The sequence below is a fragment of the Osmerus eperlanus genome, chromosome 1 (assembly GCF_963692335.1).
Source record: "Osmerus eperlanus chromosome 1, fOsmEpe2.1, whole genome shotgun sequence".
NCBI lineage: Eukaryota > Metazoa > Chordata > Actinopteri > Osmeriformes > Osmeridae > Osmerus > Osmerus eperlanus.
The window spans coordinates 9,845,059-9,858,234 of record NC_085018.1 but is presented as its reverse complement, the minus strand read 5'-3'; the positions used below and the strand labels follow the sequence as shown (position 1 = coordinate 9,858,234).

General features: G+C 42.5%; 1 protein-coding gene across 5 annotated transcripts in view; it reads right to left on the bottom strand.

Annotated features, from left to right (window-relative positions):
• The window catches only part of LOC134018188 (histone deacetylase 7-like), a 41,951-nt gene extending 31,947 nt beyond the window's left edge, over nucleotides 1-10,004 (bottom strand). Inside the window, exons 1-2 of one of the 5 annotated variants that reach the window (XM_062458072.1) lie at nucleotides 9,720-10,004; nucleotides 2,709-2,771 (exon numbers count right to left, since the gene is read on the bottom strand). In XM_062458072.1, the coding sequence (XP_062314056.1) occupies nucleotides 2,709-2,771; nucleotides 9,720-9,738 (82 nt within the window). In that variant the 5' untranslated portion in view covers nucleotides 9,739-10,004. The other 4 variants (XM_062458093.1, XM_062458083.1, XM_062458086.1 and 1 more) reach the window with 4 other exon arrangements.
• Nucleotides 10,005-13,176: the final 3,172 nt, after the last annotated feature.

Sequence of the window (13,176 nt, the reverse complement as noted above, 5' to 3'; positions counted from 1 at the left end):
CTATGGATCTAGTGAAATTATCCTGACATTTCCAGATGTTTCTTTCAGACATGGCAAAAAGTAAGTTCAATACATGTTTTTCTTTGTGTACTGTAGCTTTGACACAGGCCTATAGAAGTAGTTTCTTTACTCAATAAAGTTTGGATGTAATGTGTTTAAAACTGGAGCACACCCTCAGGTTATGTCCAGTAGGGCTGGAAGCCCTACCTCACAGCATATCTGCATCTCTCTATTACACAGATACACACACCTCTATACACTCTCCCCAGACACATATACCCATGTACTTCTAAACACTCCCCCCCCCACACACACACAAACAAGCAGTCTTGTCTCCGTCTTTTGCGTGTAAACACACGACGCTTGCACACACATCAACGCTACAGCTACATTTTGAGGTGAGCCTCTCTCAGTCAGCTGGGCTGATCTCAAATCAGGAAGAGGAAACGTGATCCTCCGCTCGGCTCGGCGCTAAACACTGTCCCTATTGTCAGCTCTGCTTTTTTCACAAGTCCTCCTGGAAACCCTGGGGATTTTGAAAGGTTATCTTCTGGTTTCTGCCCCTCCGTTCTCTCTGTTCAAAGGTTTGTTACCGATAACCCCGTAACACACACACTTCAACCAGAGTTTGTGCTCCATGCGACGATGGTCCTCGACTAGTCAATGTTTTTTTAAGTACTCGTGGTCTGGAACAGATACTGCAGGGAGACCCTGCTAGAAACAACTTTATTCTTCCTCCTTTCTTAACTGAATGATGCTAATTGTATATTATGCAGATGACAGTAAAGGAATTAGAAATGATTGGTAATTCTTGGTGGTTCAAATGGTAACAACTAATAAGCAAAATCTTGAATAGCCCTGTCAACTCTCCTTTCATTTTTTTTTTTTACTACTGTACAAGTTCCCACTCATTCCCTGTAGAATAAAACCATTCAACAGCCGTTTCCCAATTCCAGACCATTCCCTCTCAAATTCTCCTGTGGTGAAATATACCGTTTCAACTACATGCAGTCTGCCATTGCTAACTAAAGGTTGATAAAAGGGAAAAGTCATGAGTCACCCATGACTCCACAGTTTGGGATTCACTTATGATCAGCTCCACCATGTCACAGTAGTATTATCTGGGGATGACTTTGCTGCCAATGTAACCAGATAAAGTCGTCAGAGTCGAGGTAGGTAGCTGGCGTAGCGGTTGTTGCTTGATGTGGCCAGACAGAAGTGAAGTGATGGTGATAGTGATACTGAGTGACACACTGACTTCTGTGACTCCAGTAAGTACGAAGAAGATAAGAAACTCTTTGAAGATTTACCCCCATCATGTAAACCTGGCTTCGGGATTTCGGAAAGCGTAAGAAGTTCGGCTCAAATTTAAGGGTTGTCTTGGGAGTGTTAGACACACCCATACACTTTATCTCACCATACAGAATAAATCACTTTAGGGCCACCACCCCTAATAATTCATGTGTTATTTTAATCCAACTACATCGCCCCCAGCAAGAACATCGACCTCGGATAACATGGTAGGGTTACATACGAACCTCAGGTCAACGTCCCTTCATAGACATGACAAAGCAGATGCCATAAACTGTCACAACACCTGAAGTCAGCCCGTCACAAGGTCTTTGTGACGAAGGCTTCAGGGAAAGCGATCCTTAGATGAGGTAGCGACGGACACAGCAGACAAGGGGGGAAATTAGGTCAAACTCTGAAACTTTTTCTTCCCTCATGCGAGTGGGATTGTGGCAAAGTGGAGCGTGGAGGCCCATGTATGTGCGTAGTCGCATCAACATGAGGGACGGACAGCATAAACACAAAAACACACAGGTACACAACCAACACACAAGAACAGTGAACTGACCTGGTTATCTGAGATAGATATATGGATGGATGGATAGGTGGATAGATGGATGGATGGATGGATAGATGGATGGACAGATAGAAAGATAAAAAGAAAGATCCAATATGTTATACAATGGGGATAGGCGAAGAGTGCTGTGGATTCCTTTGTCATGGCACACGTGAAACTAGAGTAACCAAATCCTCACAACAGTACCAAGGCTATGACCTCATCCTGTCTATGGAGAGAGTATACACAAAAACAGTGTGTGTGTGTGTGTGTGTCCTGGGTTTGTGTGCTTGTCGGAGGCTGGGCTTGGAGCTGATAACTGTTCAACTTGTGTTATTACATACTGCACATAAGCACACACACTTTCCTTCTCAAACGCAAAAACACTATTGCTTTGCCATGATTACATGACTCAAATGTGTGTAGTTCAGTAACTCAAGTCAAACATTCCAATGACCTTATACTGTACGTAGCATCGGAGCCATTGAGAAATTTAACACCCTCTCTTACAGTAAGCCCTTCTGTCTGTGTTAATGCTGTAATTGCCCAATTTAAAGCATCGGCTGTTTATATAATTAAAAAGTATTTCCTTACCAAACAGGTAATTCTACATTGTGAACATGGCCTGTTTTGTCACTATGATTTATGCAATTTAATATTATGCTATGTAATTAGGCCTATTATGCCCTTGTTAAGTTTGGGAGAATATTTGGGACAGTATGGACTAATTAGTTGACTAACCATTACACTGCAAGCTTTTTTTGCACTTTGCAAACTCAAAACAACAAGAATAATACAAACCGGCGTTGTCCAGGGACTTATTGGTGCCAACAAGTCGTTCACGACCAAAATGACCACGTACCTGACAGTGTCGAGAAACGTTTCTCTTGTGTGTCTGACTTGATTTCAGCCCTTGGCTTTACATCTGTGGAGGGAACGGAATAAATGGTGTTATGCCAACTCAAGTATGTTGATAGTGACAAAAAACTTGCAGTTAAACAGACGATATCCTTTCGAGAATGAAAATGCAAGTTCTTATGAAGACGTATTACTGAACTACTGAGTTAATTTGGATGCAATAAAATACGAAGCCTATCCTTACATTGCAAAAGAAACAAGGAATTGCGCACACGTTTGACACGGAGTTGTTCAAACTCGCGCTGTTCAAAGGCTTTCAAAGAACAGCGAGTCCGATTTGATTCAACCAATTAGTCATTTCCGCGTTACTAAGACATTTATAAATACCCCCCAAATTTCCTTTCTACCTTACAGGCAAGACTCGTAGAGTTTGAGCCTAGGCTGAGGCGGACTGAATGCAACAGGTGAGTCTTCAAGCGATGAATTCCGCTTCTGTAGACAGAAGTCCCTACAGTCCGCGCGTAAACGATTTCATCTCGCCTAATGTGGCCCGTATAGCGTTTTCGTCAAAGAAAGCGGCGAATTGTAATACTTCTTAGCGTATGCAGGCGGTGCAAATTGGTCAGTAGCGCACGTCAATGTGCATCATTAAGTGACTAGAGAAATCAAGCGCCTGTAACTGGAGGCTGAAAGCGTTGACATCACCCGTCCCCTCACTCATTGTTGTAACTGCTGATCTACCAAACTCATTCATGGCTCTTCAGAAATCAGCAACTGGTTTGAGAGCTCCACCTGCTGAACCAAACTATGGCCAGCAATAATTATTTTTCTCTGTGTGTTTGTGTGTGCGTGTGTGTGCCTGCGTGCGTGCGTGTGCATGTTTTCACCCTGTTTATGGCTGTCTGAATTATGTCCGTTGGAGTTATATGCAGAAACCTCAATATGAATGATACTGAAACTCTTGTCTTACAAAACAAGCATGCACGCGTACACACGCACACACTAGAGATAATGATCAAGACAGAGGATGTGGTCTCTGTGTTTATGACTCTTCCAGTTCTCAAGCACAAAAAGAGAACTTTCAAGATTAAGTCTACAGGACATCAAATACAGCATTTCAACTGACAGGAAAACAGCAGCTCTGAAAATATATTAGAGAAATATCACAATACATCACACCCTACTGTACACGGGCTGTACTCTGCAAGCCCATACACATTGCGTAATAAGAGTGCATAATGACGTACGGTGGTGTTTAGATTACATTCGGGGCGAGGTGTTGGGGTAAGATAAGGAGGGCGGGCAGGGGGACGTGCGATGAGGGCAGCAGACAACGTACGGTGCCAGCCTCACCCAAATACACATGCAGCAGTCAAACCGAAGTGGGGGTGGGTGTGGGGGGTTCCTCTGGGGGGATTCCATCAAGTGGAGCTGCCAAGTTAGCCAGAAAACTGTCATTTGTAGCAGGTGGGAGTACGTCATTGCACTTTGGGCAAGTGGTGGGGCAAATAGAAGTGGACACAAGGTGATTTGAAACAATCTATGAGAAAAATATATGATAAATGATGTGTCACCCCCATGAAGCAACTTTATCACAAAATCAGCAGTAAAACAATTGCAAGAGTCTAGATTTTTTTGGTGTGTGAATAAGTGTTAATTAGTGTTAGAGATGTCAGAGATGTCAATAACCTCCCCTACAAAGGAGAGACAAGACTAAAAAGGCTTTTCATTTGAAATGCCAATGCATCTTGCCAGCTAACCTTCTTTCATTTTTGTCTAATTGTGTTTAGCTTTTTCCTGAAGGTAAGAGTTCAGCGTGATTATGCTATTGATTTGTCCTGCATGGTACTAACTAAGGACAACATCCTGACTACCAACTAATTGGCAAGCGAGAGAGACAGAGAGAGACACAGAGAGAGTGAGAGAGAGAGAGAGAGAGAGAGAGAGAGAGAGAGAGAGAGAGAGAGAGAGAGAGAGAGAGAGAGAGAGAGAGAGAGAGAGAGAGAGAGAGAGAGAGAGAAAGGGGGGAGAAAGAGGGAGAGATGGAGAGTGGTTTGGTAAGCCTGTGTGTCAGAAAAAGATAGCCTTCTGCATAGCCTGCAAGCCAACAGCAAACATTCAACAAAAACCAATGCTAACTTTTGACCTTGTTGATACTACTTTGGGCACCAAACACAAGATACAACAGGACAGTACCAGAACACACCCACACAAAGGGGTCCCCTCGCAGATAGTGTGGGGCCAGGGGGCATGGTGTGTGTGTGTGTGTAGTGGATGGGGGGCACCATTCTATAGATGTAAACCAGAACCCAGGGGAAGACAGCAAGGTAAGAGTTATGTGGCCAGTGTGGTGCTCCCTGTCACAGGAAGCACAGTGGAATGAGAGGAATGCAGAAAATCAGTACAGTGATGGAGGGAACAGCAGTTACACAGGGCAGATTGCCAAAAGGAGTAGAGAAGGAGGGAGGGAGAAGAGGAATGAGAATGTAAAAATGATGAGAGGTCGAGGCAAGGGTGTAGAGAAAGTCGACATTGAAGGGTGTGTACGCTATCAACAACGCAGGCTAACACACGTAAACAAGCACACACACACCCTCAAACTCACAGCAAAGGTTTTCTAGGATACTTTCTGAAGAAGACTCATTTTACATATACAACTAACAAGTCTTATTCGATTCTTTTGTACTGCACAGTGTGGTCTGATTCATTTATACTAACTGACACTATCATACATATGTATTGTGAGTTAGACAGTGTACAGTATGTACTGCAACAGTCTACGTTAAGTGTATTTGATATCCAATATTGATCAGATAATGCGGACGATCAGATCTCACAATGGAGTCGTTGCACAGAGGGAAAGTACATTGTTCGGATTCCTGGAACCTGGGAGACTATCTCTGTGGCCGATTTCCTGGCATGGGTGGAGACTAGTGGAAGTATGTATCCATGGACAAATACTCAACTGTTTTTCAATCTCTATAGGGGGTCATCCTCTCTGAGAGACACCCAGACCCTGTCTGCCTTCTATTCCCCTCTCTCTCTTTCTCTCTTTCTCTCTTTCTCTCTCTCTCTCTCTCTCCCCCCGCTCTCTCTCTCTCTCTCTCTCTCTCTCTCATGTTTTGTTCACCCTTCATCCCTTTCTCACGATGTCTATATACAGTTTCCCATCTTATCTTTGACATTCTCAGTCTCTCTGATTATTATAGTAAATTTGAATTTCTCACTTTCCACTTCTGTCTAACTTTCATTCTTTGTTTTTCCTCTCTCGTGTTCCCTCTCTCTCTCTCTCTCTCTCTCTCTGATCTCATAAACAGTCTATGATGCTGAAACTATTTTCACTAACAAATTTGTCAATTTCATAACTGTGCACACACACACAAAAATGTTTTGTGTGTGTGTGAGCTCAATATGTGGACACCATCAGTACACACATTTCTGTGTGTGTGTCAGATGCTGCAGGCACTCGTGCAATTGATCTTGTCCCTGAATGTCCTGCGTGTTACCCAACATAATTAAAATGCCATTTAAAAAGTAAGGCTGGGTGTTAAACATGGGAAGGGAGGGGAAAAAAGAGGTAGAAATTGAGTAACACCAGATTACCTTGACCAATCAATGAAATTCATCAATCAACCCTCCCAAAAAACTTTCTGACATGAGAACAACAAATAATCGCTATGGCAAATGAAATCACATTCATAATGCACAATGTGCAAAATGTTTCTGTCAGAGACCATCCTGTGTGTGATATCTTAGAGCCTCAGACTAGTCTATAGCCACTAGCTAGACGTTGTGGTGTCTTTGAACCTTTTAATACGCTCAGCTGCTAGCGGCACTAGTGACGTCGGGTTGCCTCAACCTTTCCATTCCCGGTAGAGATGCTACATGCTAACCCACAGAGAGGGGAGATAGCGTTACGGTCTTTCGTTTTCACTGGAAATGCATATAGAGATACTGGAAAAAGCAGCTTTACGACGCCCTCGCACTTGAGGCTTCTCGTTTTATGTTAGCGTGGGGGGGACGGGGGGGGGGGGGGGGCGGGGGGGGGGGACGTCACAAGAATGTGTGCCGTTTGGAGCACTTTCTGCAGTCACAAGTGAATCAAAATTGAATGAAGTAGCACTAGGCATAGAAACCAGTAGCCTACATGGAAGACTGGCATTCCAGGAAGTACGACAGTGTGTTGTGGAATAAACTGTTCACTTGAACCGCTGATACTACGTAATAATAATGGCAAACAATAGCAAATGTGATTAATGTGGTTATTTCTTTGTGTGATTGGCCCTGGGCCTTACAACAGATTACCACCAATGGTGATACATGCGGTAGGCCTATGAACTGTAGCCTACTGTTGATAATGCATGCAGCAATTACTGAACACTCTAGAAAACACACCTGCGCTTGAAATATGACAAATTGAGGGAAGTTGACATGGATATAAATAGACGGTGAATGCATTTCGATCACTAACAATTTCCACCGAAAGATGTTAGTCACAAAGTGTAGGGTGAGCACTTCCTCCCCCAATCACACGCACATATTTTGGTTATTGATGTATAAGTAAAGCATGTATTAACTTGTCTCTTCCACTAGGGGGTAGTAGCAAATTAACCACAGGAACACCCCAGGGATTTATTATTGAATGGCAGTGAGTCCCAAGAGATCATCCCAAACTTAAACTTAGCACATCCATCAATCATCCATTTCATATCAGCAATGTTTGCACACAACTGTTAGTTGTGCATAATTTTATTTAAGCCTATTTATTTTCTCTGAAATTGGAAATATTGGTGGACTAATTGGAGGCACCAACTACTGAGACAGATACAGTGTAAAAGACAGAGACAGACAAACAGAGAGTATGAGACGAGAGTTAGAGAAAAAAAGAAAGAAAGAGATAAAAAGAGTGTTGCCCCCACTTCCAGACAACTACAGGTCCTTAACCTCTTGACCTCTTGACCCTCAAAGACAAAACAAACTCCAAGCCTGATGATTCATCATCATGACAGAAACACAGTCTGTCGGCAGATAGGTCTTATGAAGATATTTAAGCAGAGGACAGTTGCCTAATGTCTACCATTTCACAAAGACAGTCGTTTCTCTTCATTTGATTAAATCTGGTCTTAATTCAATTCAATGGGAACAAATGTAATAAACCTGTTCCATTCGTTAACGTCCATAAAACGGAAGGCCGGGTGTCATCTGAGTGCGGTCATTGTCCCTTGTTATTTCATGATTGTTTGGCTGTGGTGATACTGCAGTTGAAGAGGGCGCCCTTTGTGTGGTGTGATCACTATTCAGGAGCCGCTTTGGCAGTTAGACTCGTGAGTTACAAATCAAACCACAGCACATACATTTTCAGTCAGAAACGTGAATTAACTTAATCCTGAATGAACAGGAAGGGCATTGTGAACCAAGCATGGACTATTACAATGTAGAAAGCACATTTAAATGAGATGATCTCTTCCCAGTACTCCCTCTGCAAAAATATCTTTCAACTTCCCTTTCTGCCCACACCAAAAACAACTTAGTGAACTGTACTTTGGTTTGTCACCTTTGAGACAGGAGCAAAATAGTCCATGTCAGTGTGAATGTCATCATTATTGTCACAGGGGACATAAAAACAGATTTAAGGCTGTAGAAACCACACAGACAAGCTCTATATATTTGGAACAACCCAAGAGCCCAGAAATAGAAGGACTGTTTAGTGTTTTGGGGCGAGAAAGCAAGCAGAGACTGAGTCCTCCATTTAATCATGTGTTTTATCACATAAATTCTGATTTATGTATGGCCCTCTCACTGTATTCACAGGGAAGGAAGGGAAGGAACTGAAGATTTAAATCTATTTTAGGTGTCTTGACAACCACACAATTTTAGGAATCTTGCGAAAACCAATTTTATTGATGGTGTATCTTTTGAGTGTGTAGTTGCCTGAGGAAATCACAGACTGGATACACAGTAGCCACTGAACCAAACTGATTAGCGATGCATTTTACAAAGTAGATGTATGGTAGCTCAGCTATTATTGATTTTTTACGTGTGTTTAACGGGAAATGTCAACATGATTGGAAAACAGTTCACGTGAAAAGATGTGAAAGACAGGAATCATGCTACAGATGTCTGTTCAGAGTCAAATTTAAGACTTCCAAACTGACCAACTTTTAATGAGAAGTATAACATCAGTTTTGTTGATATGCTCATTCACTAAAAACACGTAGGTGAGGCGTATGACACATGGAAAGACACATCCCATGTTATGACAGTGGCTCAATTCCCTCTCTTTGCATAAGACTACTCTCTTTTCTCCTCTTCATCTTCTTCCTCTTCATCTTCTTCTGAGGAAAACACATTCCGTTACCAAAACAGATTAAGACTATTTAGGGATTCCCTTTTTATTCTTGTATTATCATCACCATCTATTTCTCTCTCTCTCGTCTTTCTTATCTGGGACTGTTGTTTTGCGTTCCCTCCCTCTACGCGGACAGGCTCTTTTCTGGACGGACTAAAAACTCTCTGGGTTGGGTGGGTCTGTTTCCAATTTTCTCCCCTCTTTTCCCCCGTCCCCAGAAACGACACCTCCGGAGCCAACTCGAAAAAAGGGAAAGAATGAGATGGGATAATTATCTTTTTCCACAAAGAACAACCATAGACAGCCTGACCTGCCTGCCCCTGAATTCTTTAGATATGTTTGGGAGGTATTTGGGCTAACAACACTGCAAGGATGTGCATCTGTAGTAGCACAAACTAACCCACAGTTGCTCTCCAAATGCATGCCAACAGCAGATGACCAACAGCCACTAATAGACAACACAAAACAGGAAGCACAAACAAACAAGCACCAACTTAAGCATCAAACGTTTGCAAAAACAAAGCCTACCCTGTCACCTTCAACCAAAGTTAATGAAGAAGTCACAAAAATGAATGGCTGTTGCTTACTACTTGTCCACATGTCAAGTGAAAGACAATTCACATTTGGAGGGGGGGGAGGAATTTAGGAAAAAGTCAAGGTCCTTACCAATATTGAAATTGGACATCCAGTAAATGTCCTCTCTTGTCCCACAGCAAGTAGATTTAATCTCAGAGACGAGGGTGGGAAAATGGGTTGGAAAGAGTCTGCCTGAAATCTAGATCCACATTTGACAGGGGAGTGGTGCAGCAAAGAGAGCGAGGGTGTGCGCTGAAGGAGGGAAAGAAAATAACTGCTTGACACAGGCGTCTCACTCGTACTTTTTAGTCTTCCTCTCTCTTCCTTTCTCTCTCTCGCTCTCTCTGAACTGTGACACACTTGCTCTGCCCTATCAGTCCCCCCATAACTTTTGTCGGTGCAGCCCCTAGCCAGAAGCAATGAGGGGAGGATGAGGGGGGTGAAAAGTGGGTGAGTGTTTATGAGTGTGTGTGTGTGTGTGTGTGTGTGTGGAGAGAGAGAGAGAAAGAGAGAGAGAGAGAGAGAGAGAGGGCGTAAGAGTGAGTGATAGAGACTGTGTGAGAGAGACTGTGTGAGAGAGACTGTGAGAGAGACCGTGTGAGAGAAAGAGGCAGACATAGACAATGGCAGGAAATGTTACATCAGGACGCACGGTACCAAAATATAACAAGCACAAAAAAAGTGTTAAAAACACTCCATAAGGAAAACATTGACTCTGCAAGGGCAACTTAACATGTAGTCACTGACAATATTTATGCATTAACGTGGTATTCTCACAGTTTTAAATGTCGACTTTGCAAGTGAAAACCGCATGTGAAAAAAGGACACCATCAAACAGCTATCATCTCCTCTCTTCTCAGCCCCTGTATGTAGCATGTGGGAAATTCCTGCAAACACCGAGAGGGAATGTAACTACATCATTTTCTATTGTAATTACAACAATTACAAATGTCTGAGGTGTACCTGTTTCCACAAACGTTAAATGTTTGCACTGCATTTGACATGCTTGCAGTCAAAGTTTGCCAACTTAGTTATCTTTAGGTTCAAATTGTTCCACTCCATTGTATCTATTGGTGATTGGGATATTTCATGAAAGGAGGAGATGCACTTCCAATACAAGTGTCACTTTATCTTAATGAATGATTATATTAAATGAACTAGTTGCTGTAGACACTTTGAACAGTCTACTGCAAAGGTTTATAGGTATGGCAGTGTCAGACTATTCCCAGGTGTCTACCAAAGTGAAGGAACTACAGCACAGAGCATGCTCTGATCCTGGGGACTGAGCCAACTGTCTGTATAAACACACAAGCAGAGCATTCAGAAGGATTGCTAACACAAGGCGACATATTTCACCAAGATAATTGGATTCCAGCGCAAATGAGATTTAACGAGAGAGAAAATAGCATGGATGTGGGTGATGAGGAGTGCGGAGAGATTTAGAGCTACTACCATTCGGTCAGATGGAGGAACGGAACTAACTTTTACTGATGCCGCTCAGAATCTCAGTTTTATCTGAGGCTAGTACTACATGTCCGATGTTTCAAAGGGTAGGCTATGGAAGTGTTTTTGAAAATAGATCTTTAAAAAGACAGAAAAAAGTCCACAGAATGTATTGTTTTAAGATAAAAGGAATTACAGTATCCATCAATTCTCTTGGAAAAAACACAAAAAAACCTCATACAGTATAACGTATGATGACACTTCCTGTACAACATCAAACAGGCTCGTTTTCAAGGCAAACTCTAAGGCCACTTTGATATTTTTGTCACCAGGTAATGGCTTGGCTAATAAATCTCAAGCACATTCCTAATGCTACAATTTGCATTGTCATCTTTAGCCAGCTTGTGTTTGTTGTCATGGGCCATATAACCTGAAACTTCCTTTGTCAGATGGAGGGAGTTGCAGAGGTTCGGTTTTTTTAGATGAGAGGAAAGCGGTAAAGGTCAGCAACCCACTTGACCGTGGTTGCTGTGTGGTCTGGTGGTCTATGCTACAATGCTAGCCACCATGGATTAGCTAGCCTCGTTCAACTGTAACTCAATCCTTTGGGAAAACACGTCAACCAAAGGCAACCCATGCTTATAGGTTGTGACCGTTAGTCCTCCTCGGGAAAGGGATTTTCGGGTAGGCTTCCTCCGCTCTCAAATTCTCCTCAAACAAACACAAGGCATGAACTGAGGAGCAGAAATTTGGCTGCCAACGTTTACCATTGCTCAGCAAACGCATGTTCAAAAAGCTGTTATACCACCACAGCACCACAATTCACCAAGAAATCAGCCAAATGAAAGGGTTTTAGTGGTTGAAGAGACTGTATATTTAGTTTGGAGATAAAACTCACTTTAAACATCTGAATTTCCATGAAAATTCCTTGCCTAATTTATTTTGAGTTGCTGCAGCTGTCACGTCATGTATGTTCCTTTAGGGCATATGCTTTAGTTGATCAACGGTTTAAACTTTGGTTTAAATGATGGTTCATTGATGCCTAAATAAATAAATTAATAAAAATAAACAAAAAGCAAACCACCAAACACAGCTCAATGTGGAGCATTCGTGGCAATTTGACACTCCGAGGCCTGCAGCTAATTTGTAACAAATGGCTAACCTGTTCCCTTTTTGGAATACAAGGAACAAAATCGGGTGAAAAAGACGTCAGTGCAAATAGGAAGCAGGTTAGGAGTCCTTGAGGAATACAATGGGATCCGCATCATCTGGAAATATGAGGCACGCGTAGGCCGTTTAAAGACCTGTGGGAGGCGGAGGAGGAGAAAGGGTGGATCTCTTTATCTGGCGAATGACTTGATATGGATTCACAGTGGAGGAAAATTCTCAAAATGTAATTTTGCAGAACAAACCAAAATAATTGGCTGTATGCAATATAGCCCAAATCATATCCAGTCGAAGCAAGGAGCAAACCCACTGAACAATAATACCTAGGGAGGACAGCACCTAAAAAATCACAGAATTTCTCGCTAAACCTTTTTGACTTTTAAATGAACAGACAATCTTCTCTACAGGAAAACCATGAAAAGGGCTTTAAGCTTTAATGGAATAGCTTTGACCTCCCCCCAACTTTTTCAGATGCTTGTTTTTGTACCATTGAGTTCAAAACCACACGCACTTTTACTGCATACTGTACATTACTATCAGTATTCTCTAGGAACAGACACAGACAAGAAGAGTGGATGCTGTTGGCTAAAACAACCTCCCTATGGAGCAAATATTCCTTGCTTCCCAAACAAACACACTTCCAGGAATTTTTTCTGTTGTGTTTTTTTGGCCGTCCATCAGCCGTCCCGACAAGCCGACCTCTCTTGCGACGACGGGACAGGAAGCGGGAGTTTCCTGAAAAGGTCAGGGTTGCGCCAGCCAGACAAAACAGATGCTAATTACGTTATTTGACTGCCTGCCTTCGATGTGTTTCCTTGTGTTGCACTTTTCCTTTGTTTATAATTCCTTAGTATATTACCTGAGCCTGTGGCAAAAAAAGAGGGAGGATTGCAGGGTGGGAGGGGAGAGGAAGTGAAAATATGAAGTCAGTGGTTGC